This window comes from Zalophus californianus, chromosome X (genome assembly GCF_009762305.2).
Source record: "Zalophus californianus isolate mZalCal1 chromosome X, mZalCal1.pri.v2, whole genome shotgun sequence".
NCBI lineage: Eukaryota > Metazoa > Chordata > Mammalia > Carnivora > Otariidae > Zalophus > Zalophus californianus.
The window spans coordinates 85,777,860-85,802,889 of record NC_045612.1 but is presented as its reverse complement, the minus strand read 5'-3'; the positions used below and the strand labels follow the sequence as shown (position 1 = coordinate 85,802,889).

Below are 25,030 nucleotides of genomic sequence, written 5' to 3'. Positions count from 1 at the left end.
CCAAGAAAAATGAAAGTATATGTTCACACACAGACTTATAATGTTCATAGCAGTTTTATTCATAATAGTCAAAACTGTTCTTAATAGCCAGAAACAATCCAAATGTTGAACAATAACTGAATAGATAAACAAACTTGGTACATCCATGCAATGGAATATCACTCAACAATAACAAGGAACAAACTGTTGATACATGAAAAGTGTGAACAAATGTAAAAATACATATGCTGAACGAAAGATATAATAATATTATATTGTTATATGTATAATAGCATGTTATTTTATTGATCTAAAATTCCAGAAAATGCAAACTAATCTATAGCAATAGAAAAGCAGATATATCAGTGGTTATCCGGGGATTGTAGGGGTAGATTGTAAAGGGGTACAAAGAAGCTTTTGGGGTGATGGATATGTTTATTATCTTTATTGTGGATGATGGTTTCACAGGCATCGTCAAAGCTCATCAAATTGTATATGTAGTTATATAAGTATAAGACATCAATTGTAATTCAATAAAGCTATAAAATATAAAATTAATTCAACTTTGCCTCAACACCATAGTGAATACGCCCGTAAAACAGGGACTGATTTCCCAAGCAAATAAAAATCAGTATTCTTATTTTGTAGTCAAACTTTACACAGTATGCACAGTTCATTCTGGAAAAAGAGACTAAATAATGACTCCCAGACCCTTCTAATCCAAAAGATTGTTAGTAAAAACAATAAGGGGTCATGAAGGCTGCACACTAATGTATATTGCAGTAACTGGTATCCCCCTCCTGTAGAACAGATTTCAGGTGTTAGCCGAAAGAAAAAAGAGGGGCTATTAACTTTGCCTTTATGAGATGATGAAATTAAGGCAGGGCTACTTGGTAATAAGTTTTTCAATAGTTAAAAACTAACCTTGTTTTTTTTTTTAAATCATTTAAGAAGACATAACCATTATTCAAGAACATAGAAGAAGAAAAAAAATAAGACGTGTGGTTCCCATATGGTTCAGTAATAATCACAACCAGTCTATAACTCCCTTAGAGTCTGATGAAATATATGAAGGGAGAAAAAAGGGGGCCCAGTGAAAGGTGTATGGGATGGAGGGGGGGTTGACAAAGATATTATGGGGCCAGGGAGAGATCAAGAGCACATTTTTACTCCACAAAACCAACTTAGAGACCTTAGGTAGGTGGCTTATACTCATGTAAAATACCAGCCAATCCATCAACAGATTTTTTTTAAAGTACCCACTAGTGATTTATAGTTAATGCTTAGTGAACTGTAACACTGCAACTGGAACTACTTAAATTTTTCTGACTTCTGAAATGTAATTAAATTGGTACACACAGGGAATTAGCAACAGTATCATGATCCTTTGGAGAACAATGTGTTACCCATTGAATTAGTCTGTCTGTCTGGGTAGTAAATCATGTTCTTGTCTGACATGCTAGATAAGTATATCTCACTCAACCAAAGAGCTTGGAAACTTCAGATGGAAATCATTTACAAAATACAAATGGGAAACCACAATCACTACCAAAAGAAGGGAGGAAATAGAGAAGAGGAGAGAAAGGAGAGAGAAAGGAAGGGGGGCAATTTCTATAGGATTGTAGCATTTTAAAAGGTCTTCTTAGCACAGAAGACTAGGAACCCTTCTACTCCAAAAGAACCACCCCCCAACCACCCAAGCACCACGACCACCACGACCACCACCACCACCACATCTCTGTCTTTCTATCTCTCTCATGCATACACACACACACACACACACACACACACACACACACACACTAAAATTCACAATCTCTAGGTCAAGTGGTGAGGTATCCATCCATCTATGTAAGAAAGCAAAATTCATATTAGTTTGTAGAGAGCACAGCAATAAATGTTAAGGTCAAGGGAGAGGGAAAATGAGAAGTAATAAACATTAAGCTAAAAGCTTTTCCTCTAAGATCAGGAACATGATGAGGAAACCCATTCTTGAGAATTCTATTCCACATAGCACTGGAACTCCTAGCCAGAGCTAGTGGTCAAGAAAAAGAAATAAAAGGCATCCAAATTGGAAATGAAGTAAAATTATCTCTGTGGCAGATGACATGATCATATATATATATATATATATATATATATATGATCATGTATATATGATCATGTACATATGATCTCATATATATATATGAAATCACATATATGTGGAGAGAGAGAACTATCACAGATATAATATGTGATATATATACCACACAGAGTATATATATATATATATATATATATACAGACACACACACATACACTGGAATATTACTAAGCCATAAAAAGAAGGAAATCTTGCCATTTGTGACAACACAGATGAACCTGTAGGACATTATGTTAAAGGAAATAAGCCAGACACAGAAAGACAAATACTGTGTGGTATTACTTATATGTGGAATCTAAAAAAATAAAAAAGGAAGGAAAGTTGAACTCATTAAAACAAAGAGTAGAATGATGGTCATTGACAGGGGCAGGGAAAATGGGGAGATGTCAGTTAAAGGGTTCAAATTTTTCAGTTATACAATGATTAAGTTCTGAGGAGCTAATGTACAGCATGGTAACTGTAGTTAATAACCCTATATTATACACTTGAAATTTGCCAAGAGTAGATCCTAAGTGTTCTCACTAGAAAAGTATACATATATCAAATCATCACACTGTACACTTTAAATATGTACAATTTTACTTGTCAATCATAGCTCGATAAAGCTGGAGAAAAACAATAAAAGGGTTTTTCTTAGCACAGAAGATGAGGAACCTTTCCATTCCCAAAGAACCACCTACCTCCAAACATCCAATCACCCCCCCAACCACTACCACCTACTCCCCCAACCCTCATACACACCCTCTCTCTCTCTCTCTCTCTCTCACACACACACACACACGCACGCACACACACACAAATTCACAATCTCTAGATTTAAATGTGAAGTATCTATCTAGTCATCCACCCATCCATTCATATAAGTAAGCAAAATTTATATCAGTTTTTAGAGAGCATAGCAATAAATGTTAAGGGCAAGAGAAAGGGGAGATGAGAAGTAATAAATATTAAGGCAGTCAGATTGGGGAGAGAGGCTCTAATAAAATTTCTCCTTCATTTTTAGGTTGTTCCTCATTCAGCTCCTGAGTTAAGTTATATACATATATTTATATATTTCAAAATATATTTATACATGCAAAACTATATATTTATAAGATATATTAAATATATTTATTATAAATATAATTACATTTAAATATGTAAGTATACATAATTATAATATATAATAAATATAACAGTAGTAAGTATATGATGTATACAATAGAATATAAATTATATTATTATGGATAGCAATGCTTGAACTGTTTGGTTTTTGTCCCTGTCAACTGATGGTACCCGGATACACATGGGCAAACCACAGGGCAATGGTAGAAATGAAATTTAGGGCCTAGGAAAGAAGCCAGATTCAGAAAGAAAAGATTCATGCAAACTCAAAATATGAAAAGAAATCTACTTTGTGAGAGATCTAAAACAAGTTCACACTACTCATTAGAAAGAACATGATGAGCTCTGGAGGAGAGGTGGAGAAAGCTGTAAGGATTCTGTAAGGTAAGGGAAAGAATGGAAGGAGGGAAGACAGGGTAGAATGGAACCAGAAAGAAGTATAATTTGTGATGGGTCTCAGCGAATAGGCAGGATTCAGTCAGGTAGATAGGACTACAAAGGTGTTAAGGGAAGATGATCAACGAAGCACCAGCCATGTTTAGGAAACTGAGTTGTCACATTTGGGGCTGATAGTATATGGCAGGGATCATGGACATGGGCTCTTGAGACAGCCTTTCTGGATTAAAATCCTAGCATTACCTTATACTAGCTACAAGACTCGGTAAATCATTTGGATTTCCATATGCCTCATTTTCCTCCTCTGTAAAATGGGGAAGAATAATAGAAGCTTATACGATTACTGTGTGGATTAAATGAGGTAATACATGTAAAATGCCTTAGAACAGTGTCTGACATCCAGTAAGTGCTCAATCAATGTTAGACATTTTTTATTTGGATGAAATGCAAAGGAAATATCCAGGATTTAAGGCTGGAAGAGAAGGCAGGAGTCATATTATGGACTTGAGTGGTTGGTACTTAAATCGACATGAAGGAAGCTTTGGATAACAGAGTGTCACAAAGACAGACAAATTGGTGTCAGTTTGTGGTAGATTTATAACAACTCTAGCTACCTGGCAATGCAAAGGGCTGGCTTGTGAGAGAGTTGTTACCATCAAAGGAAGGGTTCAAGCACAGCCTGGTCAACCAGATTCAAGGGTGTCATAAATGGCAGTCAGGCAGTAGGGCAGTGCTGGCCAAACTGAATGGCCTCTAAGATTCCTTTCAACTGTAAGTTGATTTAGGAGAAAGAAACTAGGGAAGACTTGTGCAAGGCACAACTAGGAGCCATGGAGCCATAGCAACTATTCAAGTAAGGGAGGGTAGTGCAGGGGTGGCAATGGCAGGAGGTGGGAACACACTGTTTAGGAAGATTGCTGGTCTAGAATGTCAGAGCTGGAAAGGACTGCAGAAATCAACCAGTCGGTCCCGCTTCCTCATTGTACAGACAGGAAAACTAAAATTCTCAGATTGAGGAAGTGACTTACAGGGTAAATTTAAAAGGGGTGAGCCTAGAGGCAGGCGAGCCAGCCAGGAATCCAGAAATCCAGAAATAAAGGAATATGAGATTCGAAAAGGGTGGAAGTAGCAGGAATTGAAAGGAAAGGAGTAGACACGAGGGCTATTTTGAAGGAGGAAACACCACAGGGGTGGTAATTGATTGGATATAGGGGATGAATAAGCAGTGTGACTCCAAGATTTCAACGCTAGTTTAATGGGAGGCAGAAGGCTAAGGACAGAGCCTGTTTGGCAAAGGGAAGATAACAAGTTCCATTTTAGACATATTGGGGTTTGAGATTTAAAAAGAAGGAAAAATAATTCAAGTAGACACTGTCCATCAGACGGCTGAAGAGCCTAGAGCTCTGATGGAAAGGTGAAGGTGAGAGATTTGGGAGTCATGAGATCTCATTAGCATTCTTTCTTGAGGGAAACAGGAGAGAGAGGCAGAGAGAGAGACTGGAGAAAGGCAAAGAGAGCAAGCAGGGGGCTGCTCTCTGAGCCTTGAGGGATGCCCACAAGATGGGGATGGGCGAGGCAGTTGAGTCACAAAGGAGAACAGAGAAACAGTGAGAGAGGGTAGAGAAACAAGATAGTTCAGCACCACAGAAGCCATGCTGGCCACAGGGCTTGGAGAACACCAGAATGGTACCTCGGAAACAATGACTAGCAATACTAAAGATTGGTTAAATAAATCAATATAATATCGCTGTTAAAAAATGAAGCAGCCTTGGGCGCCTGGGTGGCTCAGTCATCAAGCGTCTGCCTTCGGCTCAGGTCATGATCACAGGGTCCTGGGATCGAGCCCCGCATCGGGCTCCCTGCTCCACGGGAAGCCTGCTTCTCCCTCTCCCACTCCCCCTGCTTGTGTTCCCTCTCTCGCTGTGTCTCTCTGTCAAATAAATAAATACAATCTTTAAAAAAAAAAAATGAAGCAGCCTTGCACATACTGACAAAGAAAGATCTCCAGTATACGTAAGTAAAAGAGAAGAGCAGAAGATTGCTTGAATATGTGTAAAAAGCAAGATAAAGAATCCGTATCAGATTTGTTTGTGTGTGTATAGAGAGACTCTGGAAAGATGCATCAAAAAAAAAAAAAATCTAAGCACCGTAGGGGGTGGTGAATCCTGGGCCAATGAAGGACAATGAAGAGCAGGACACTATTCTGTGTCTACCTTTTCATACTAACTGGCTTTTGAACCATAGGACTAGGTTATCTATTCAACACACAATTTGAAATATAAAACGGTCGTGTAAAGAAGACAAGGAGGATGACAACAATGAAAAGGCCAGTAAACCTGGCCCTTGCAAAGACCTGAATAGAAGCCAGATTGGAGAGGATCAAGGAACACACAGGCTGTGAGGAAGCAGAAACAGAGTGTGCAAGTATACAAGCATATGCTACACACTTATATATATATAATGCATGGGAGGGTAAAGGAGGAATTGGTAACAGTGGTTGCCTCTGGGAAGAGAAATTAGGGATTAAGAACTGGTTGCCCACCTATAATTGTAATTTTGTTCCATGAACATTTATCACCTATCCCCCAAATACAACTTAAACAAATAAACTGTGTTAGGAAGAGGGGAAGAAGGGAAGGAAGGAAGGAGGGAAGGATGGAAGGCAAGCAGGAAGGCAGGCGACTCCTCACTTAACGAAATTTGGTGGCAATGACGGCAGGTTAAGACAGGTAGGTTTTGTAGGGGGCAAGAGGATCGAGTTGGATGTTTTGTTTATCACTTCCCCCCATCCCAGGGTAAGAGTCAACAGGGACATTGGGAAGAACAAGCACTCTCAAATGTGATAAACCCGGGGCACCTGGGTGGCTCAGTCAGTTAAGTGTCTGCCTTCGGCTCAGGTCATGATCCCAGGGTCGTGGGATTGAGTCCCACAGGGGTCCCTGCTCAGCGGGGAACCTGCTTCTCCCTCTCCCTCTGCCTGCCATTCCCCCTGCTTGTGCTGTCTCTGTCAAATAAATAAAATCTTTAAAAAATAATAAAATGTGATAAACTGAATTTTGAATACAGCTCTACCACCTACTGGTCCCATGAATTTTAGAAAGTTACTGAACGCTCAGCCTCAATTTCTGCATCTTAGAATAAGGACACTACTAAGTACAGCTCATACATTAGATTTGGTAATCCTGAGTCTAATCCAACATGAGGGTTAGGGGCACCAAACCCCTGCACAGTAAAAAAAATCTGTGTATAATTTTGACTCCCTCAAAACTAACTACTAATAGCCTACTGTTGACTGGAAGCCTTCCAATAACATAAACAGTAAATGAACATATCTTATATATTATGTATTATGTATTATGTATTATATATTGTATTCTTACAATAAAGTAAGCTAGAGAAAAGAATGTTGTTAAGAAAATCATACGGAAGAGAAAAATACATTTACAGTACTGTGTATATATATTTATTGAAAAAATCCTCGTATAAGTGGTCCCACATAATTCAAGCCCATTTTGTCCAAGGGTCAGCTGTACTTAACAAGCTTCCTAGGAAAGCCTGGGAATGAGCAGGCTTTTCTCTAATGCTATGGCACAAAGAACATGGTCAAAGGAATAGTTAATATTAGTAAAAGAAAGAGAATGTGAGGGGCGCCTGGGTGGCTCAGTTGGTTGAGCGTCTGACTCTTGATTTTGGCTCAGGTCATGATCTCGGGGTTGTGAGATCAAGTCCCGTGTTGGGCTCTGTGCTCAGCACGGAGTCTGCTTGAGATTCTCTCTCTCCCTCTCCTTCTGCCCCTCCCTCCCTGTGTGCTCTCTCTCCCCTCTTTCTCTCTCAAAAATAATAAATAAGTAAATCTTTCGAAGAAAAAAGAAAGAAAACATGAGAGGCACAAAAAGAGGATTTTGACACAAAATTCCAAAGTACAGTGGGACAACTTAGGATTTGGGGTCAGGTAGAGCTGTTACTTTGAGAATGTTGTTTGGCCCCTCTGAGCCTTTTTTTTTTTTTTTTGTCATCTGTAAAATAAGAATACTACCACCTAATTTACAGTAGTGGTGAAAAGATTAGAGATCATGCATCTAAAACCCCCAGAACATAATTGGCATTTAGTTATGGTGACTTTGATCATCCCCAACCCAGAGCTGAGGCTCCCAAGCACACAAAAACAGCAATGCCAGTTTCCTACTGTGCACTGCCATTCCCTTGTCCCTTCGAACCAGCACTCAAAAAATAAATAAATAAGTAAATAAAAGCACATCAGCTATCCCTTTGATTTTTCAAGCACCTATAAGGTCTCCCAAAGAACTCCCTCCTGCCCTTTGAACTTTTAATTCATTCTCAAATGATTTACTGGCTGCCTGGCCTCCAAATGACCATACTAGCAGTCATGTCCTTCCTCTCTGAAGCTCTGTCCCTTTGATAACAACAGTGTCCATGATGGGGCTTACCACTCCCACATTCTAGGAGCATGTTTCCAAAACAAAACTTTCAGCTTCGGAAGGACCTTAACAGAAAGAGCAGTAAGGAGCAAGCTACCGTTCTCTGCTTCTTCCACCAATGCCTTCGAAGGCTGAGTCATCACCTCTCAGACTTTCTCAGACTCTGTGTATTCCTTTCAGGCTTACTATGTGATCCTGGTAAGACGAACACTTCCTGGGGTCCCCTTGAGCACTGTTCCTAAAGTTGGTTCCAGTGATTCAAACTCTGCAGCAGTAGTCTGGGCAGAATGAACCAAGAGAAGGCCCCACAGTGTGTCTTTTTAACTGTCACAGTACTGCCACTATGAGCTTCAGTCTGTTCCCTTTAGTGCCCTGACATGACCTAATTGACTTCCACAGAGACAGTTAGCTACCAGTTAGATTAGACCCCATTAGGAAGGAGAACAGAGATGGTTCTTCTGGGCCCTTTTCAACATTCTCAGCTTTGAATAAAATAGTGAGAAAAGGAATGTCATGGTCAAATAGTGAGGACACTTAAGGCACTGGGTATAAATACCAGACGATGACTCACATCCAAGGCTAGTCAGACAGAACACGTTCGGGCTTGCTTTAGCAAAAGTGGAAACACACACACACAGTTTGTTCACGTGAATCTCCTTCCTATGGGCTGAAACAGTGAAACCCTCGAGACAGACGGAAGACTTACACTCTGCCTTCCCCAAGCACACAGCAAAAGAGCACTGCCCAACAGCAAGGGCAGTGCTGTGATCATCAGCCAGCAGGCCTCTCTCACAGGCAAGCCTCAGGAGCACGGCTCACACACAAGAGCTGCAGCAGCAAGAAACCCAGCCGTTGCAAACCAAACTCCAAGCAGCTCAGAGACAAGCAGGTAACCACCCCCAGCCCCCACGGCCGTCATCGTCCCTCTCATCCAAGGTTGCATCGGGGATCCTTCTCAACTCCCACCTGCACTACCATTCCCTTCTCTGTGCTCCCCCCATCCCTAGCTCGCTCACACACACACACACACACACACACACACACACACGTGTGTGTGTGTGTGTGTGTGTGTGAGATTCAAGGCTCACCCTGTTCACTAGGTATCACCGAAAGACTAGAAAACTTGGCTAGTATATCCAGCTCTTGCAGTCATCTCCTCTTTTGAATTTGGGATTGGAAGTGGAAAGGGGAAAACGACCAATTATTGAGTACAAAATTTGTGCTTGACTCCTCCAGCAAACCATTGTGGAGAGACTATTTTGTGCTCTGTGCTGAGGATGATGATGAAGATACAGAAGATACAACCTTTGTCCTCTAGAAGATTTTGATCCAGCAAGCCAGACACAAGGCAGCCAAGATACCCACAGGTTTCTACTGGAAAATCAGAGCTCCAGCATTCCAAAGAGGGCGAGATGACTTCCATCAGGAGCAGACTGAGACGATGCCCTTGTGGCTGAGAGCGAGGGCTTGGAGGTTGGTCCCAAATGGAAGGGGCAGAGATGAGGAGAGAAAAGCCAAGGTCCTCAAGGAACATCAGGATGGGGAGTTTGGAGGCCAGAGTTTCCCCAGTGTGTTTGCGGGGCAGAGAGGAAACTATCCTGCCAGAAAACCTGGGTCCTGGGAAGGAATGCTACAAGTAAGACTAGAGCCAGATGGAGAATGGTCCATACACCAAGCTAAAGTAGTCTGGGCTCTATTTTACAGGTAGCAGGGAACCACTAAATAACTTTAAGTGGGGGAGGGGAATGATCAAAGGGAGGGAAACCACTAGGGAGGCCACTACATTAGTATACTTGTTCCAGAAGGAGGCTTCTTCCTGCCTGTCCCAGCTCTTGCAAGATCCTCCTTCAAAGCTGCCCTCTGTCTGAGCTATTTCAGAGCTCATTACTATGCATCTCTTTTAAGTTGGGTGAGATATGAATGGCATTTCTTATTCTGAATGAGACTCGTAATGTTGTACTGAAGTTGGGTCAGGGACTGGAGTAGAAGTAAAAAGTTGAAGTTTCATCCATCCAAGTCTTCCAGCTTAGAAGAAAGGAACTATGATACATCATTTCCATTTCTGTAATAGCATTGGGTGGCTTGGCCCCCCGGGGTCACTTGTCTCATATACGATCCCACCAGAAAAGAGGGGACAAGGGGGGGGAGAGGGAGAGAGAGAGAGAGAGAGAGAGAGAGAGAGAGAGAGAGAGAGAGAGAGAGAGAGAGAGAGGCAGGAGACAACTGCCAACATAGGGCAAAACCTGATTGTCAAGTGCTTTTCTGGGGCCTGTTCCAGATCACTGTCACTTATAGGCTTAGATTAGAGCTCAGCCCTGAAGTAGGGCTCCAGCCTAGAAGCCGGGATGGGAGGTGGAAGGGCCCCACCTGGGTCTTAGCAGTGGGAATTAACTCTCCCTGATCCTTAATTCTTTTGGCTTTTATTAGTGGCTGGATGTAACCTGAACCCTAATGCAGCTGAGAAGGGCCAAGAGCCAAAAGCCCTCCTTAAGCAGATACAGTATGTGCAGGGCCTGGGCAGGTTTCAGAACACTGCACATTTCTCCAGCCAAAGGCACAGGAAAATATGAAAATTACATATTTAACCCTTTACATCCAGAAGGGGGAGAGTATCTTCTTCTTGCCAGAACTCATAAGCAAGCTGGCTCTTGTAAAAGCCAGGGCACTCAGGTAGTCTTTTTCACAAAAATACCCCCCCAGCAGCTAGATACTCAAGTCAACTTCAAATATAAATTATAAGCTATTTCACCTTGACAGAAGAGTTAGGTAAAAGAACCCATGTGCCCATTGGCCCTTAGCAGGAAGTGAGTTCCATCTACACAGAGGGAGGGAGGGAGGGAGCAGACCAAGTTCTGGAGCGCAAGCATCTTTGCAACATTCTGACTTTTAGTTCTTCACGCAGAAAAGTGGGTAGCACTACACAAAAGTAATGGATCTAGGAAGCAAATCTCCGGAAAGATGGGGCAGAAGACGGATGGGTCAGGCCCATATGCACACAAAATTAACCTTTCCTGAGAATTTCACGAAAGTATACATGGCCTCATGGCTAGGGTTTGGGTCAGATAATCACTCGAAATCTGCAGAAGTCTCTTAATAATAAAGTGGCATTTTCCAGCCAGATTTGCAGTAAATGAGTTTTTGAAGCAACACTCCATTTCCTCCTTATTTTTTTTAAAGATTTTATTTATTTATTTGCCAGAGAGAGAGAGAGAGAGAGAGAGAGAGAGAGAGAGAGGGAACACAAGCAGGGGGAGCGGCAGGCAGAGGGAAAAGATGTGAAACTCGATCCCAGGACCCTGGGATCACGATGTCAGCCGAAGGCAGAGGCATAAGACTGAGCCACCCAGGCGTCCCTCTTCCTTATTTTAACATAAGAATCAGGATGAGAGTATGGTAAGGACAGGACTGAAGGCAGTCAAATCATACCAGCAAGCTTAACAATGCTTTTTTGAAGGTCACATTTAATGACCAATACTACTGTAGAAATATTAAGAATGATAATATCCACCAGGTTAATAATATTACACTATATGCAGAATATAAAACTGCTAACAACAAAAATGCAATACAGACTTGAAACTCCAGAGGTTTGAGGTTTGCTTTACTTTGCCTCCACATTCTGTTTTTCATATAGAGAAAACAATCCTTAAACATCTTGGCAAGTCAACTGATGTTTTTTAACAGCCTCAAACCTTTTAACATTTCAAGCTTTATGTCTGAAATTTGGCGTTTTGACAGTTTCTTCTATTTTTTGTTTGTTTGATTTGTGGACTTTCCCATCACTTGAAAGTCCAGTTAGACAGAAGGAAGTCCGGTCAGTAACACCTCAGGTGACCAGGCATCCCACAGATTGGAGGAGATAAGACAAAGCTATGACCAGAAAAGCCCATTAAATAATGCAGGCATGTTCCAATGTCTGTTGGAGCATGAGATTGTCTGGCAATTAACTAATTTCCAAAACAATCAGCAGATTGGTAAATTGTCTATGTTAACCATTACGTTCCTAAAATAACGATTTGCTGTTTTAACTGATCATGGGCCTTAAATAAACAAATCCTTTCTTTTTTTTTTTTTTTTTTTCCAAACTGTCTATGGAACTTCTTAACCGGCTAGGCCTACAGACACCTGGGTCTTGGAAGACCCAAAACTGAACAAAAATTGGATGGCCCTCCTAATCCCCATCACCAATTTGAGACTTCTAGCTTAGTTACACTGGATTCATCTCTAACCCCCACCTCTCCTTCATTTCTTCAGATCCAAAGGGTGTGCATTACCACTAACCTCTGGCAACTTGCTAATGTATAACAACAGCACATCACTAAGATGGCTGATTCCCTTGAAATGCCCCTCTGTATTGTTCAGTTTTGGTCTTTCTTCATTCGAACGCTTAGGTGGCTGGTCCTCTGCCAGGTGCTTTACCTTTAATACATTAACTCTGATCCTCCAAAACAACAAAATGGCTACGCACTTCCAATCCGAATCTATTCTATAGCCCAGTTTTCTGGGTTCTTCAGAATAACTGGCTTGAATCCATTCACCTTTACATTCCACCAATCTGCAACAGTCCAGCAGGTCTCCATTGACTCATTTATCTCGCCACACAAACAGTATGACATTGGGCAAGTTAACTAACCTCTCTATGCCCCAATTTTCTCATCTGTAGAATGGTATTGATAAGAGTTCCTAAGCGTTAAATTGGAAAGCCACTGTCTGGCCCGGGGTATGCACCATGAAAGTGTTTGCTAGAAAACAAATAAAAATGACCTTTATGGAGCTCTGAGCTGGTTTCATAGGCCATAGGAAGACTAGCTCAGTTCCTAGAAGAAACACTCAATAAATTTAATGAATGAGTGAACAGGTGGTGAATAAATGAACAAACAACACACACTCTGTCCTTGGGGAGCTCACGCTGTTAGTTCACCATGGGGTGAGCAAACTGACCTCAGTCTCCTGTCTGTGTCTTTAGGACACACAGCATGTATACTAACTGGAATGAATGCCTTTCTTCCTCCCTAACTTACCTAAATCCTATCTATCCCGCAAGGCCTAGCTCCAATTCTCATTCCCTTTTCCACAAAGCTCCCGGACCACATCAGCCCACAGTGAAATCTCTTTCCACTGAATAAATGTTGCTCTTAGATCCTATCCCATGGTTTTGGCACTTAAAGGTTTTTGTTTCCTGAGCTTGCAGTAGTGGCTCTCCTCAACAAAACTGTCGCTTCCAGGGGATAGGTCTTCTGCGGTGGCTATCTCTTGCATTCTCTAGTTTAGAGCTAGGCACTTTACAAAGTACTCAACAAATACGTGTTGACTGGTTGGTTGATTGACTGATTGACTGGAGGCTTAGCTGAGAGCTCTTAGGTAGGAGCCAAACAAGGTTTAGCACAGACTTTCAAATTGCTGGCTGTTCAGACATTAGCCAGAAATCATGTTTGGTCTTCCAACTTCTGGCAGCAGAAGACATCCCATTAAAGTGTCCTGCCACTTTGCATCTTCCCAAAGATTCCATAGCTGCATACAATTCACTTTTTAAGTTCAAAATTCTCTTAGGAGAATTTTTGTTTAATAAGAGACACCTGTGGATGCTTTTTCTTTCTTAAATCACATATACACCTAGTATTTATATGAGATAAAGGATAAAATCCATCTCCCTCCCTCTTGGAAAAAAGGTGTGAGTTTTATTATTTTCATTTTGCAAAAGAGGAAAGTGAGACACGGGGGAAATGACTTGCCCAAGGATACACAACTTGAGTGGCAAAGCGAAGACTGAACTTCAGGCCTTCTGAATTCAAGCCCGTACCCCTTACCCCTGATTTGAACTTTAAAACAAAACAGAACAGAATCCTTCCTTTCACCCTGATCCCCGAGGGGCATGTGTTGGTAATGTTGTTGGTTTTTGCACAAAATTACATTTCCCTCATTTCTTTCTCCCTCCCTTTCTCTCTCCCTCTCTCTGCCACCCCCGCTCATTTTTCTCTTTCCTTTCTAATTTCTCTGTTTCATTTCTTTCCCCCAACCACCCCCCCAGCCTCGTATTCTTAGCCAGTTCTTTTTGCTTTCTTTTTTGTCCAGTCACCTATGTAAACATGGTATCATGGAAAGACTCTGGGATTTGGAGTCAGACAGAAGTGAATTTCAGTGTCAGCTTTTCCACTTATGGTATGTCTTAGACTCTATTACTTCACTTCCCTGAGCCTCAGTCCCCTCATCTGCACAATGGAGACATCAGTATCTACCTCAAAGAGTTACCACAAAAATTAAATGGGAAAATGTGTAGAACACCTAGAAGCAGAAGGATTTGTGACCCAGCGGGTCTATTACCGCTCCTGGTGCACCATGTCTAGGCCTTGACTCCCCTTTGAGTTCAAGAGGTTGCTGAGATCCAACCAAACTACACGGCCTCCCCCCAGTGAGGCACATGCATGCCAGTGGAGTATCCAGGGCCTCGCCTGGTCCACTTTTCAGCCTGTTGTCTTGATACTTCCTGACTGCAAACTCAAATTAACACACAGCTCCAAACTCTCAGTCAAGCCCTCCAAAGAACATGAGAATCAAGACCTTGTTACTCACCTCTGAGGCTCCAAGATGTCATCACTCACCCTCTCAGTCAGATAAGATGCCATCAAAAGCTGTCTACCTGCAGAAGTTTTCACGGGAGCCTTTACTTACATCAAACACAAGCCAAAAGAAATGGAAAACAGCAAGGCAGCTCAACAAAGACAAGGCTTTAGCTTGTCATCTTCTCAGAAGCAAAGACGGGGCTGCAGCCATGAGACTCTAACCCCTTTCCAGAAGAACTAGTTGAACCAGCTTTACTCCCAGGTCTACCTCATATCACCCCCAACCCCCATCCCCAAAAGAAAAAATCAATTTCTGATGGACCGTGAAAGGCAGTATAGGAGAACCGTTCAAAACTTCCCTGCCAGAGGCTCAGGACGAGAGCCGAGCCTACAGCTGGGAACCTGCTGAGTGGCGTTAGGGTGGGGGCCAGAAGACGCCACAAAGGGTCTGTCCATCACTGGGCTTAACCCTTGATCTTGTCAAATTAGTCCCACCTCTCGCATTCCTCACAGATGTAACATTAAAAGACCTGAGTGAAAGTTAACAGACCATTCCACATGCCATCCCTGAGAACATACCAGGAAACGGCCACTTCTGGGAAAGTAGGAAGTCGTAGTGTGGAGAACCTCAGCGCACAGTAATAACGGCCGGCTGTTGGTCAGCCTTCACACTTCCACGGCCCAGACCAGGCAAGGATCCTGGAGCCCTTCACAACCCTTCAATAAAGCAGAGGCTCGCCCCACAGAGAGTCTGAGAAGAAACAGGAGGGTACAGAGAGGTGAAGCAGCATGCCAAGATGACTCTGCAAGTGGATAAAAGGGTATCAGCAAGGCGACAAACAGCCCGTCCTCCACTGAAACAGGATAGAGAGAGACACAGGGTGAGAAACTATCCCTCTGATCCAGCTATCAATTTGCTGAGTGTCTTCAAACTTTATCAACTTTAACTCTGTGAGCTTCTCTTACCCCAGCATGCACCGCCTGCCAGCCCCCCCGCCCCCCCGCCCCACCGGAAGCATGGCTGAGCCAAGAGGGACAAAGTTGGTACAGCAGACTAGAAGGCCCCTCTGTGACCAAAGAAGAAAAAAAGTTGGGTTTTGGACAGAGGGCAGAGCAGCCAATGAATGAACAAAGAGGCAATGGCACTTGAATGAGCCAGTCCAAAACGTAGGCCTCAAGCAACTGGTGCTGATGGGTGGGGGCTGGGAAGCAAAGACTGGACAGGAAAGAAGGGCAGCCTGGATGCCCGGAAAATGTGTCTGCTACTAGGCAGTGCTCACTCTGTGACCCAGTACAGTCATAGACTTGTGCTGAATGAGGAGGGAGTGGAGGTGAAGTCAAAGGGGAGGGGTTAGTCACTTGGAGAAACCAAGTCATCTTGATCTTTGCAACTTCAGTGCCCGACCAGGATGGCTATGTGCCCAAGTAAACATGCCAGGGTGATGTGAGGAAGAACAGATCATCCCTTGCAAAACTAATTCCTAAGACAATCTTTCCATTTGGCCTGTTTACACTGGATGTGGCAAAGGGGCATAGGGAGATGAACCTCTACCCCATCCCGGTCCTTGGAACACAATCTTTAGCCAGGAAAAAGAAAGATCTCAACTTATTCATTAGTGACTTAGTTGAAGTCCGTCTGAAAGGAATTTTTCAGGAGAGCACCAGGAGACAAAAATACTGGCTGCACAGAAATTGAGTGAAAGTGATCTAGGTACCAACGTAAGCAATCGCTGGTTGCAGGGTAACAGGTAAGCCTGGGGTTCAATTTCAGAGATAAACTGAACCATAAATACACTGTGTACATGCATCTGGTCCCAGCATCAGGAATAGGAACACAATGGGCGTTGATAGTAGTAGAAACCTCAAACCCACCCAGGTCTGTGTAACAGAGATTCTAGAGCACTTGCCCCTAGCTCATGAATAAATTGTTCTCCAAGAATCCTTTTTATAAATAAACAGCTTAGAGCTTTGGACAGTTTCCTGTAGGCAGAATATTATCAGTGGTGGTTGTTAGGTTCTGTAATTTCTTCAGTCATACCCCATGGATTAAATAGGCCTCTCCAGGGGTGCCTGGGTGGCTCAGTCGGTTAAGCGTCTGCCTTCGGCTTGGGTCATGATCCCAGGGTCCTGGGCTCCTTGTTCAGTGGGGAGCCTGCTTCTCCCTCGGCCTGCCGCTCTCCCTGCTTGTGCTCTCTCTCTCTGTCTCTCTCTGACAAATAAATAGAATCTTTAAATCGCCCTCTCCAGAACTGCTGTGAACCTAGCCACTATCAAAAACACTGTGTCAGAAAGACACGTTTCCTAGCCTTCCACTGTCTCGTCTCCAGGCCTCTCATCCTTCCATAATAATGAGGATTAAGCTCCATTCCAATATACTCCCAGATCAGGGCTTTAGGAGCAAGAAAAAATATTTGCCCAACCTAGGTGACAAACTGGTGGATGTGAGGGGCCTACGGAGACAAGGCTGTGGGTGCAAGGCCTCCTGCAGAAGTGACTCTTGTCTTATAGACAGAAGACCTCAGAACCCAGGGATGGCAGCAACAGCAGGAGCTTTGCACTCCATGCCCATGGCGCTATGCAGGGAGATGAATATCTGACAGGGGGTTGCGACGCGGACCGTTAAATTCCTACGTAGGGGCTCTCTAAGTTGGAGACTATATGTCACATAGTCAGCATCTACAATCTTGGAGATACCAATTTTTCTCAGAAGGAGAAAATTCAGCTCAGAGAGGTTATTCCTACAAATTCCAAGCCAAAACCTGATAAAAAATAAAATAAATCTGATGTTCTAAAGTTCTGATTTGGACACTCTTCATTAAACGCCACTTCCTTCTTCTATTACACAACTTCCTTCTCTGTAGCTTTTTATATAAACATGTATGTTCCTTGAGGTCAGAGCTTATATCTTCTCTCTCATCTCCCTTTAGAACACTTCTCTCAACACTAGCCTGGGCTAGGCGTGGGGCCGGGGCAACTCTAAAACAGTAAGAGATGAAATGTGTCCCTCCCAAATCTATTACATGGCTGTCTCAGATGCCTATGTAGAGGCCTTTGGCGGGGTATGGCTTAGCAGCAGCAAAGCTCATCCACTAAATGTTCTGCTTGACACAGGGTCTTTGTATGGCATGGACATAACAGAAAGAGCCAAAGTGGTCTTCAGCTGTATTGTTTTTTTTTTTTTTTTTTTTAAAGAAGGGTCCTACTCAACCTTGGTCAGACGCTTCTCAGTTATTATATTCAGCTGCGGGCTCCATAACTCAAGAGGAACAGGGACAGGCTAGAGTGCATCCAGAGCGGGAAGAGGAAAAAGGACAGGAGGCTGGATCTCAGATGCCAGTAAGGAATAGCTGAAATTGCTAAGGCTCTTTAGCCTAGAAAAGTGAGACAAGGGAACAGAGTCTGTGCCTTTGGATCTGACAAAGAGAAAGCATTCTTGTTTCGTGTGGTCCCAGAAGGTAGGGCTAGGACCCATGGATAGAAGGTAGGGGGATGATGATTGCCACTCAACATATGAAAAAGTTGTCTACGGTCAAAACTTTCCAACCAGGAAATGGACTGGCTACGAAGGGCGTGAACTCCCCACATGAGCACAGGACAACCAGCGCAGAGCTACTAGACAGAAGGCAAATGGACGGGTTAAGATTAAGAGCAGGTGACCTCCAAAAGGCCCTCTTGACTCTGAGAATCTGTGATTCTAGGCCTCCTCTACGAACAGCATTAGATTAGCAGCCCTGAGTCAAGGCTGTCCTTTGGTGCCTGATGGGAGTGGGGAAGTGATTCACTTGCCTCAGATGGGTCAGCATCTTTTTCCCCCCTGGTTCTGAAGAAGCCTAACTACAAAAACTGTGATGTTCCCTCTAGATAAATCACTCCATAAACTCCAATCTCAAGCCCGGGTCTCTCTTTCCTCTTAAAGAAAGAAATTCCTGGGAGGGGGCTGGGGAGAGCAAAAGGGGAAATCATTTTCTTTCTTTTTTTTTTTTTTTTTAAAGGGACAACACTCAAGCGTCTTCCAGCTGGAGTTGAATTATTTTCTTTGTCTGAGGTTTTGGAGGGGGAAAATCCTCTAACAGGCTTGGCCTTTTTCACTTTAGGGAGCACATGTGTGGATCTCAGTAGGGTACCAGGTGTATTATGACAGCCCAGCAGGCCCCGAAATAGTGTGTACCCAAAGCTCAGCCAAGAGTTACCAGACATAGCACCTGCCCTTCTTGCTCTACCTCCCTCCAACCTTCTTTGTGGCTTTCTGGATGGATTCCTACTCCAGGTCTCCAAATGCCTTCTACTCTCTGGGAGAGTTGGGGAACTGAGACCCTCGATAAATTTGCTGATTCTAGAGGCAGATGAGGAGGGGATTCATGTAAGTACCCAGGCTGGACTAAGCTCCCAAGAAGCACATCCCATGACGGTCCCTTTGTGAATGTCAAGCTCTGGTCTAGGGTGGGCCCAGCCTGTAACACAACTATGAAGCCTTCATAGGAACTACTGGCTCTCGTATTCCAGCAAGAACTCAAACTCGCAGCCAAATTTACTGCCAGCCACAAGACGGCCTCAATCTGACTTAACCCATGTCCTCTTGAAATCTCAACTGTCTCTTTGTGTGCTTCTTCTAGAAATAAGGTCGTGGTGGGGACTGGGGGTAGTGGTGGGGAGGGAGCTAAAAACAACTTAAAGAGCATGTCCTGCCATCTTCCTAGGCTAAAGATGGCAAACAGCATGAGAGTTTTCCCAATTCATTCTCACATCATCTTTGATAATGAAGATGGGACAGGTATGCCCACCCCCATTTAGCAAATAGACATTTGGGTCTAGAGAGGGTAAAATGATATAGCAACAGCAATGCACAGTCAGCGGAAGAGGTGAAATTTCCTTCTCCTCCAAGCTACTCCCCCACCCCACGCTACTTTGTTCCAGGGCAGTAACTAGCCCCACTTGCTTCACTGTGCCTGATGGAGACTGCCACCAAAAATGGCCCAGGAATAGGGCAAATATGTAGGATAAGCCTGTCTTCTCCGCCCCAATTTTTCTCCTTCTCCTGCATCCCCACTGGTCTCCACCCCTTCTTTTCCCCACCCTCAGCCAACCGCAGGACACATTTCCAAGGACTCACAATAAGTATAGGAACCTCACGCTACAGGTCAGTAACTCTATCTCTGTCGGTCTGTCCATATGTCTGTCTTTCTATCTACCACACACACACACACACACACACACACACACACACACACACACACACACATACGTGCCACAAGAGGATACAATTTGAATCTCTAAGGCCTCTGAGAATTCCTCTTTGATGCAGAATCATTGCTGCCAGAACCTTGGAAAGGTCACCCATCCCCACAGAAGATCTTTTCCAGTACAGGGAGCCAACTTCATGGATGACTGTCTACACTGCAGAGGGGGACCCCTAGGTAGCAGACCAGATAAATATGATTAGAAGACAATCTCCACTTTATCCAAACAGGCCTCCTGGGCCAATGAGGTAGTATAAGACACTAACCATAGGAATTAATAACAGCAAGGTCATGGGCCCAAGTCCCTCGTGGGTTATGTTTCTTTGGAAACATCACAATGCATAGGGAAATCATAAGCCATCCCTTAACACTTGGGATAATCAATAGCAGGTTTATTTTTTTCAAACATTTCCTCTTTCTTTCTCACTGAATTGTGAGAAGACTACACCAGTCTCCTAAAATTTGGGCAACTGAATTCCCCACATTCAAGGAAATCACAGGAGCCAGTAGGCATCGACCATTTCCCAACCTGACCGTTTCCCGGTCCAAAGGTTCTCCCATGACAAATATGAGGTGGCCTTTCACACTCTAGGTGATCTTTTCCCACTAATCACCCTTTCTCAAAACCCTCCACTCCCGAGATGTCTCCACAAGCTATCTCCAAGCATGTACACCACACCAGACCCCAACTGGTTTTTTTTCCATGACACCAAAAGAAGTTCTCCAGCATTTCCCACCATGGTTCTTGCACCTTACCTCTCTCTCTGCCTGACCTGAGATCCTCACAGTGATTTGGAGGCACTAAAACAATCCTCTCCTACCCCTGAGCCCAGACTTCAGCAAGGAGTGTCCACAACCCAGTTCCTCACCTACTGTGGAACCACAGGCTGGCATGGGAAGAGTCACTGGGGGAGCTGTCAAGACTAGATATACCCCTGAATGGTCCTGCCCCATGCCCCTTCACAAACGGCAGTGCTACCAGAAGAATCAAGAAACTCTCCAAGTAGTAGAAAATAGGATAGACTTGGAGCCTCCCACTGACTCACTGTGTGGCAGACCTAGACAAGCCACTCGGCGCATCGCGGCCTCAGGTTTTCCATCCATTTCTCCACAACTTTCCCTGACTGCCTCACAGGGTGGCTGCAAGAAGCTAATGAAATAAGGGATATGGAAACACCGTATAAACGGTAACACTGTACGCAAGTGGAACAAAGCCTCACCTTCTTCAGTCCACAACCCTTGGGAGGAGGAAAGGGCCAGAGGTAGCATAAAAGATTGCCAACTGGGCTGTCATAGTCTTACTTAAAGACCCCCCACTCGAACCTCCTTATAGACATGGGGACACCTAAGCCCAGGGAGGGCAAGTGATGCACTCAGGATCCCAAAGCTAATGAGCGGCAGAGCAAGGACCAGAACCCAAGTTTCCCATCTGCCAATACAATTCTCTTTCTACGGCCTTCCATCCCATCCGCACCAGTGCGTGCCGACTGGGGTTATTTTTGAGAAGAAAACTGTATTGTTCTGAAGCATAAGGGGAAACAAAACTAAGTTAGAAAAATGAAAAGGGGACTAATGAACTATGCCACAGAGTGTCTTGGCAAGAAAAAAAAAAAAAAAACACAGGCAATCATTGCACTTAAAAAAAAATACTATGGCCCCTTTATATAATGTTGGGGCTAACCAGGTTATATACAACTGGCTTTTACTGTAAGGTGCCAGGCTAGTTGGGAGGGATAGGATAACTGGTTTTACCCCTGCATACCCGAAGGTGTGTAATAATGAGTTTTCCTATAATAGGGGTCAACTGTATGTTCAGCGGAAAGGGAATCATTAAAAGGCACCCTGCCTCTCAACACACGAGTCACTTCCTCAACAGCTTGGCCAAGGAAACCCTCATCTACCCTCAAATAATCCCCCAGCTAGACCACAAATTGCTGGCTGCCCCATACTTAGTAACACCCCCTGCTATGCTCAGCACTGGCTCACAAAACAATCCAGGGCCATAGCAGTAAGCACTCTCTGGGGTGCTCCTCAGGATGGCTCAGCCCTGGGCAGAGGTGAAAAATGACTTCTCCAAGATAGGTTGTCCGGGCAAACTGTGGAAATTCTGTGGGTGGTGTAAGGAGAAAAAGAAAGGGAGGAACTGCCAGACTACTGAGGGGTGCGTAGCCCATTCTGACCTTGGTGGAAAGAGGGAAGAGAGGAGTCTGATTAGAAGAAATTCCTGAAGGTCAGGATTCCCCTCCCCAAAATGGTTGTTTGAGAGTGTTCGTGTTTTCTTTGGTTTTTCCAAAAAAAGCTTATTAACTCCCTCCATAGAATATTGGAGGGAGAGTGCTTTAAGAGGGGATGTGACAGTGGATGACAAAGGCATCTCAGGCTGGTTCGAAATACATGACCAGTGTGGGGAAGGGAGAGCCGGATGGAGATATGGGCTGGTTATTGGCGTTTGGGGAGGCCAAAGATCCCAGGTTTCCCCGACAGCTCCTCAAAGTTTTGCCTCAGGTACCCGAGACTGCTCAAGCTGACTGGTACACCCCATGGCAATACCCCACGGTGGCGAAGAGTGTGGGCCCCAAGGCCTGAAGGACCTCTCCACTACAAGTTAACCAGCACGTCCAATGCAAGGGGGAAATCAGCACAGGTTGGGGGTGGGTGGGTAGGGCATTGGCCACCCCCTGCTGAGACGTGACCTCCCTTACAAAGCCAAAAAAAAAAAAAAATAGTGACATTTGTTCCCCGCTGAGAAGCCACATCTTTCTATCTCCAGCCCAAACCCACATCTACAACCTCAACTGCTATTTGAGCGAGTTGGAAGGGGAAGAGCTTTTCAGATTTGAGCATTTAAGAGAAACAAACAAACAAACAAAAAAAACAAAACAAAACGGGATGAAGATCGTCAAGTTCCTTCCCTTGGCAATCTGGCGCCTCAAGGTGATTGGCCCTACAAATCTCTCTTCCCGGTAACAACCCCCGCGGCCCCCACACCCCCTCACCCCTACTGGGGACGGCTCGTTTGGGGGGTTCTGGAGCACTCAGGAGAGCTCCTCTCCCCTGTCCTCGGCGGCAACTTGGCTTCCAGCAGATCACAGCCTCCTAAAACAAACAAACCCTGGCGGCGGCAGCGGCAGCTCCAGCACAGCTGCGCTCCATGGCGCAAAAGTTTCCTCCACACTTCTCAACGTGCAGGAAATCTCGCCGGCGCTGGGGCAGGACTCGGGAGGGAGGGAAAGGCCGGGCCGAACCGGCAGGAGCAACGCCTCGCCAGCTGAATGGATGTGCGCGCGTCCGGCCGTGGGAAGTGAGGCTGACGAAAGCCACCAGTGCCTCATCTCCGTTCCCACACCAGACCCTCACCCTGCAACCTGCCCCGGCGGCACGACCCGCTGGTCGGCGGAGGGGCCAACGCTGCTAAGAGAGCTGCCAAACGGCGCTGCCTGTCCCGCAGGGGCGCGGGAACTTCCAAGGAGAAACCCCCAACAGCCACCACTTCCTCCAGCTCAAACTGAGGGGCGCAGCCGCCCCCGACGTGGGGGAGCAAAAAACTGCCCCCCAGAGCCTCCCGAGGGTGTGCGCGCAGGGCTCTTAGCCCCGGGCCAGCAATGCTCCCATCCCGTGCTCCCGCCACCCGTCATGGGTGTCTGCGCCCGGGCTGGTGGCAAGACCCCTCCGTTCCGCTAATGCTCCACAGGAGGGCTTTCACCCCCAGCCCGGACCAAGTTTCAAAGTCGGTCGGAGGGCCGCGTTCCGCGGCAAGCCTGCGCACCCGCTTGTCCATTCAAAGTCGGGCACCGCTGGGACAGAGGCGCCAGTTCTTACCTTAGACACCGTGAGCGGTTCGCAGTGTTCCAGACCTCCCTTAAGGGTGAAGCCCCAGGGCGCCCCCCCTTGCAGCTGCACAGGGACGTACTGGAAGGACCCAGGCCGGTTCTCCATCCTCGGCTCGGCTCAGGCGCCGCGGGGCTCCTTTTCCGCGGGGGCTACGTTGCCTCCGCCCCCAGCAGCTCCGCCACCATCGCCCTCCAGCGCTACGCCACCCCGCACCGCCCTGCTCCGCCTACTCTCCCGGCTGGAGACGCTCGGGCAGCGGGCGAGCGCGAGGAGGAAATGACACGGAGCTGGAGAAAGGGGGAGAGAGGGGGGGAAAGGAGAAGGGAAAAAAAAGAGAGAGAAAAGAAAAGAAAGAAGGAGAGGCGGAGGGATAGCGCGTAATGGACAAGAAAACGGAGCAATGAGGAGGGGCAGTCAGTGGGACTTCGCCTATAGGATCGCTGGGGAGCGGGCGCGAGGCAAGGCCTCACATCAATTGTTACATTGTTTCATTCAAGCTGCTCCCCCCCCTTTGGTCCTCCTCCTTACGGCCGGGTTCCCCGCCCCTCCAGCCAGCCGAGGCGAGGGGAGGTGAAAGTCGTTAGTGTGGATAGCCCGCGTGGCCGAGTGGGCTGAAACGCTGGCTTCCCGATTAGCGCGTTCATGTTTCTCTGACTGCCTTTTTCTTCTGAAGGTCCCAAAACCGGGTCCTGGGAGGGTTACAAGGCTGCTAATTTGTGGACCTTGCCTAGAGGGATGGAAAGTAAAGCAAAGCAGACCAGCGAACACAGTGGGGCTGTGTGTGTAGGCTGCTCTGTGTGTATGCACTAGGTGTGTGGGGTCATTATGAAACATTGCCCCGGAGCATAGTTTAAATAAAGAAGCACTTTAAGGATGCCCCCTACCCGGGTTTAGCCGCACCCTGGCTCAGCGCTGGCGTCTGTGGGCAGCACTGTGCTTGTGTATGTTCCAGTCATCTGGAGTTCCTGGCACGGCCTTGCACTTGCCCCACTGAGATGACCAAGCCAGGAATCAGCAAACTGCTAGCAGACTAGTAGTATTGTTTCCACTTCTAAACAAACCTACAGAAAAGAGCATCCATTGATAAGCTGGCCAATTAACAATGTTGTGCCTTTTGGAAGAATCCGCTTTTAGACAAGGGTCCAGAACATTTCTGCTCCTCCGGATGTTCGTGCTCAAGGCTGTAGTTTTTGAGCTGGGCTTTTGGACCAGACCAAACACACACACACACACACACACGCGCGCGCGCGCAAACACCCACAGTAATTGTCTTGAAAGGTCAATCTCTTATTAAATCTTATGCTGATTTCTCAGTCTTGACCTAGACAAGTTACCTAC

General features: G+C 45.3%; 1 protein-coding gene across 2 annotated transcripts in view; it reads right to left on the bottom strand.

The window, feature by feature from the left end:
- Positions 1-23,923, bottom strand: part of SHROOM4 (shroom family member 4) — a 218,476-nt gene extending 194,553 nt beyond the window's left edge. The window contains exon 1 of one of the 2 annotated variants that reach the window (XM_027608821.2): positions 23,681-23,923. In XM_027608821.2, the coding sequence (XP_027464622.1) occupies positions 23,681-23,797 (117 nt within the window). In that variant the 5' untranslated portion in view covers positions 23,798-23,923. The remainder of the gene's footprint in view (positions 1-23,680) is intronic. The other variant, XM_027608822.2, reaches the window with a different exon arrangement.
- Between the last annotated feature and the right edge of the window lie 1,107 nt (positions 23,924-25,030).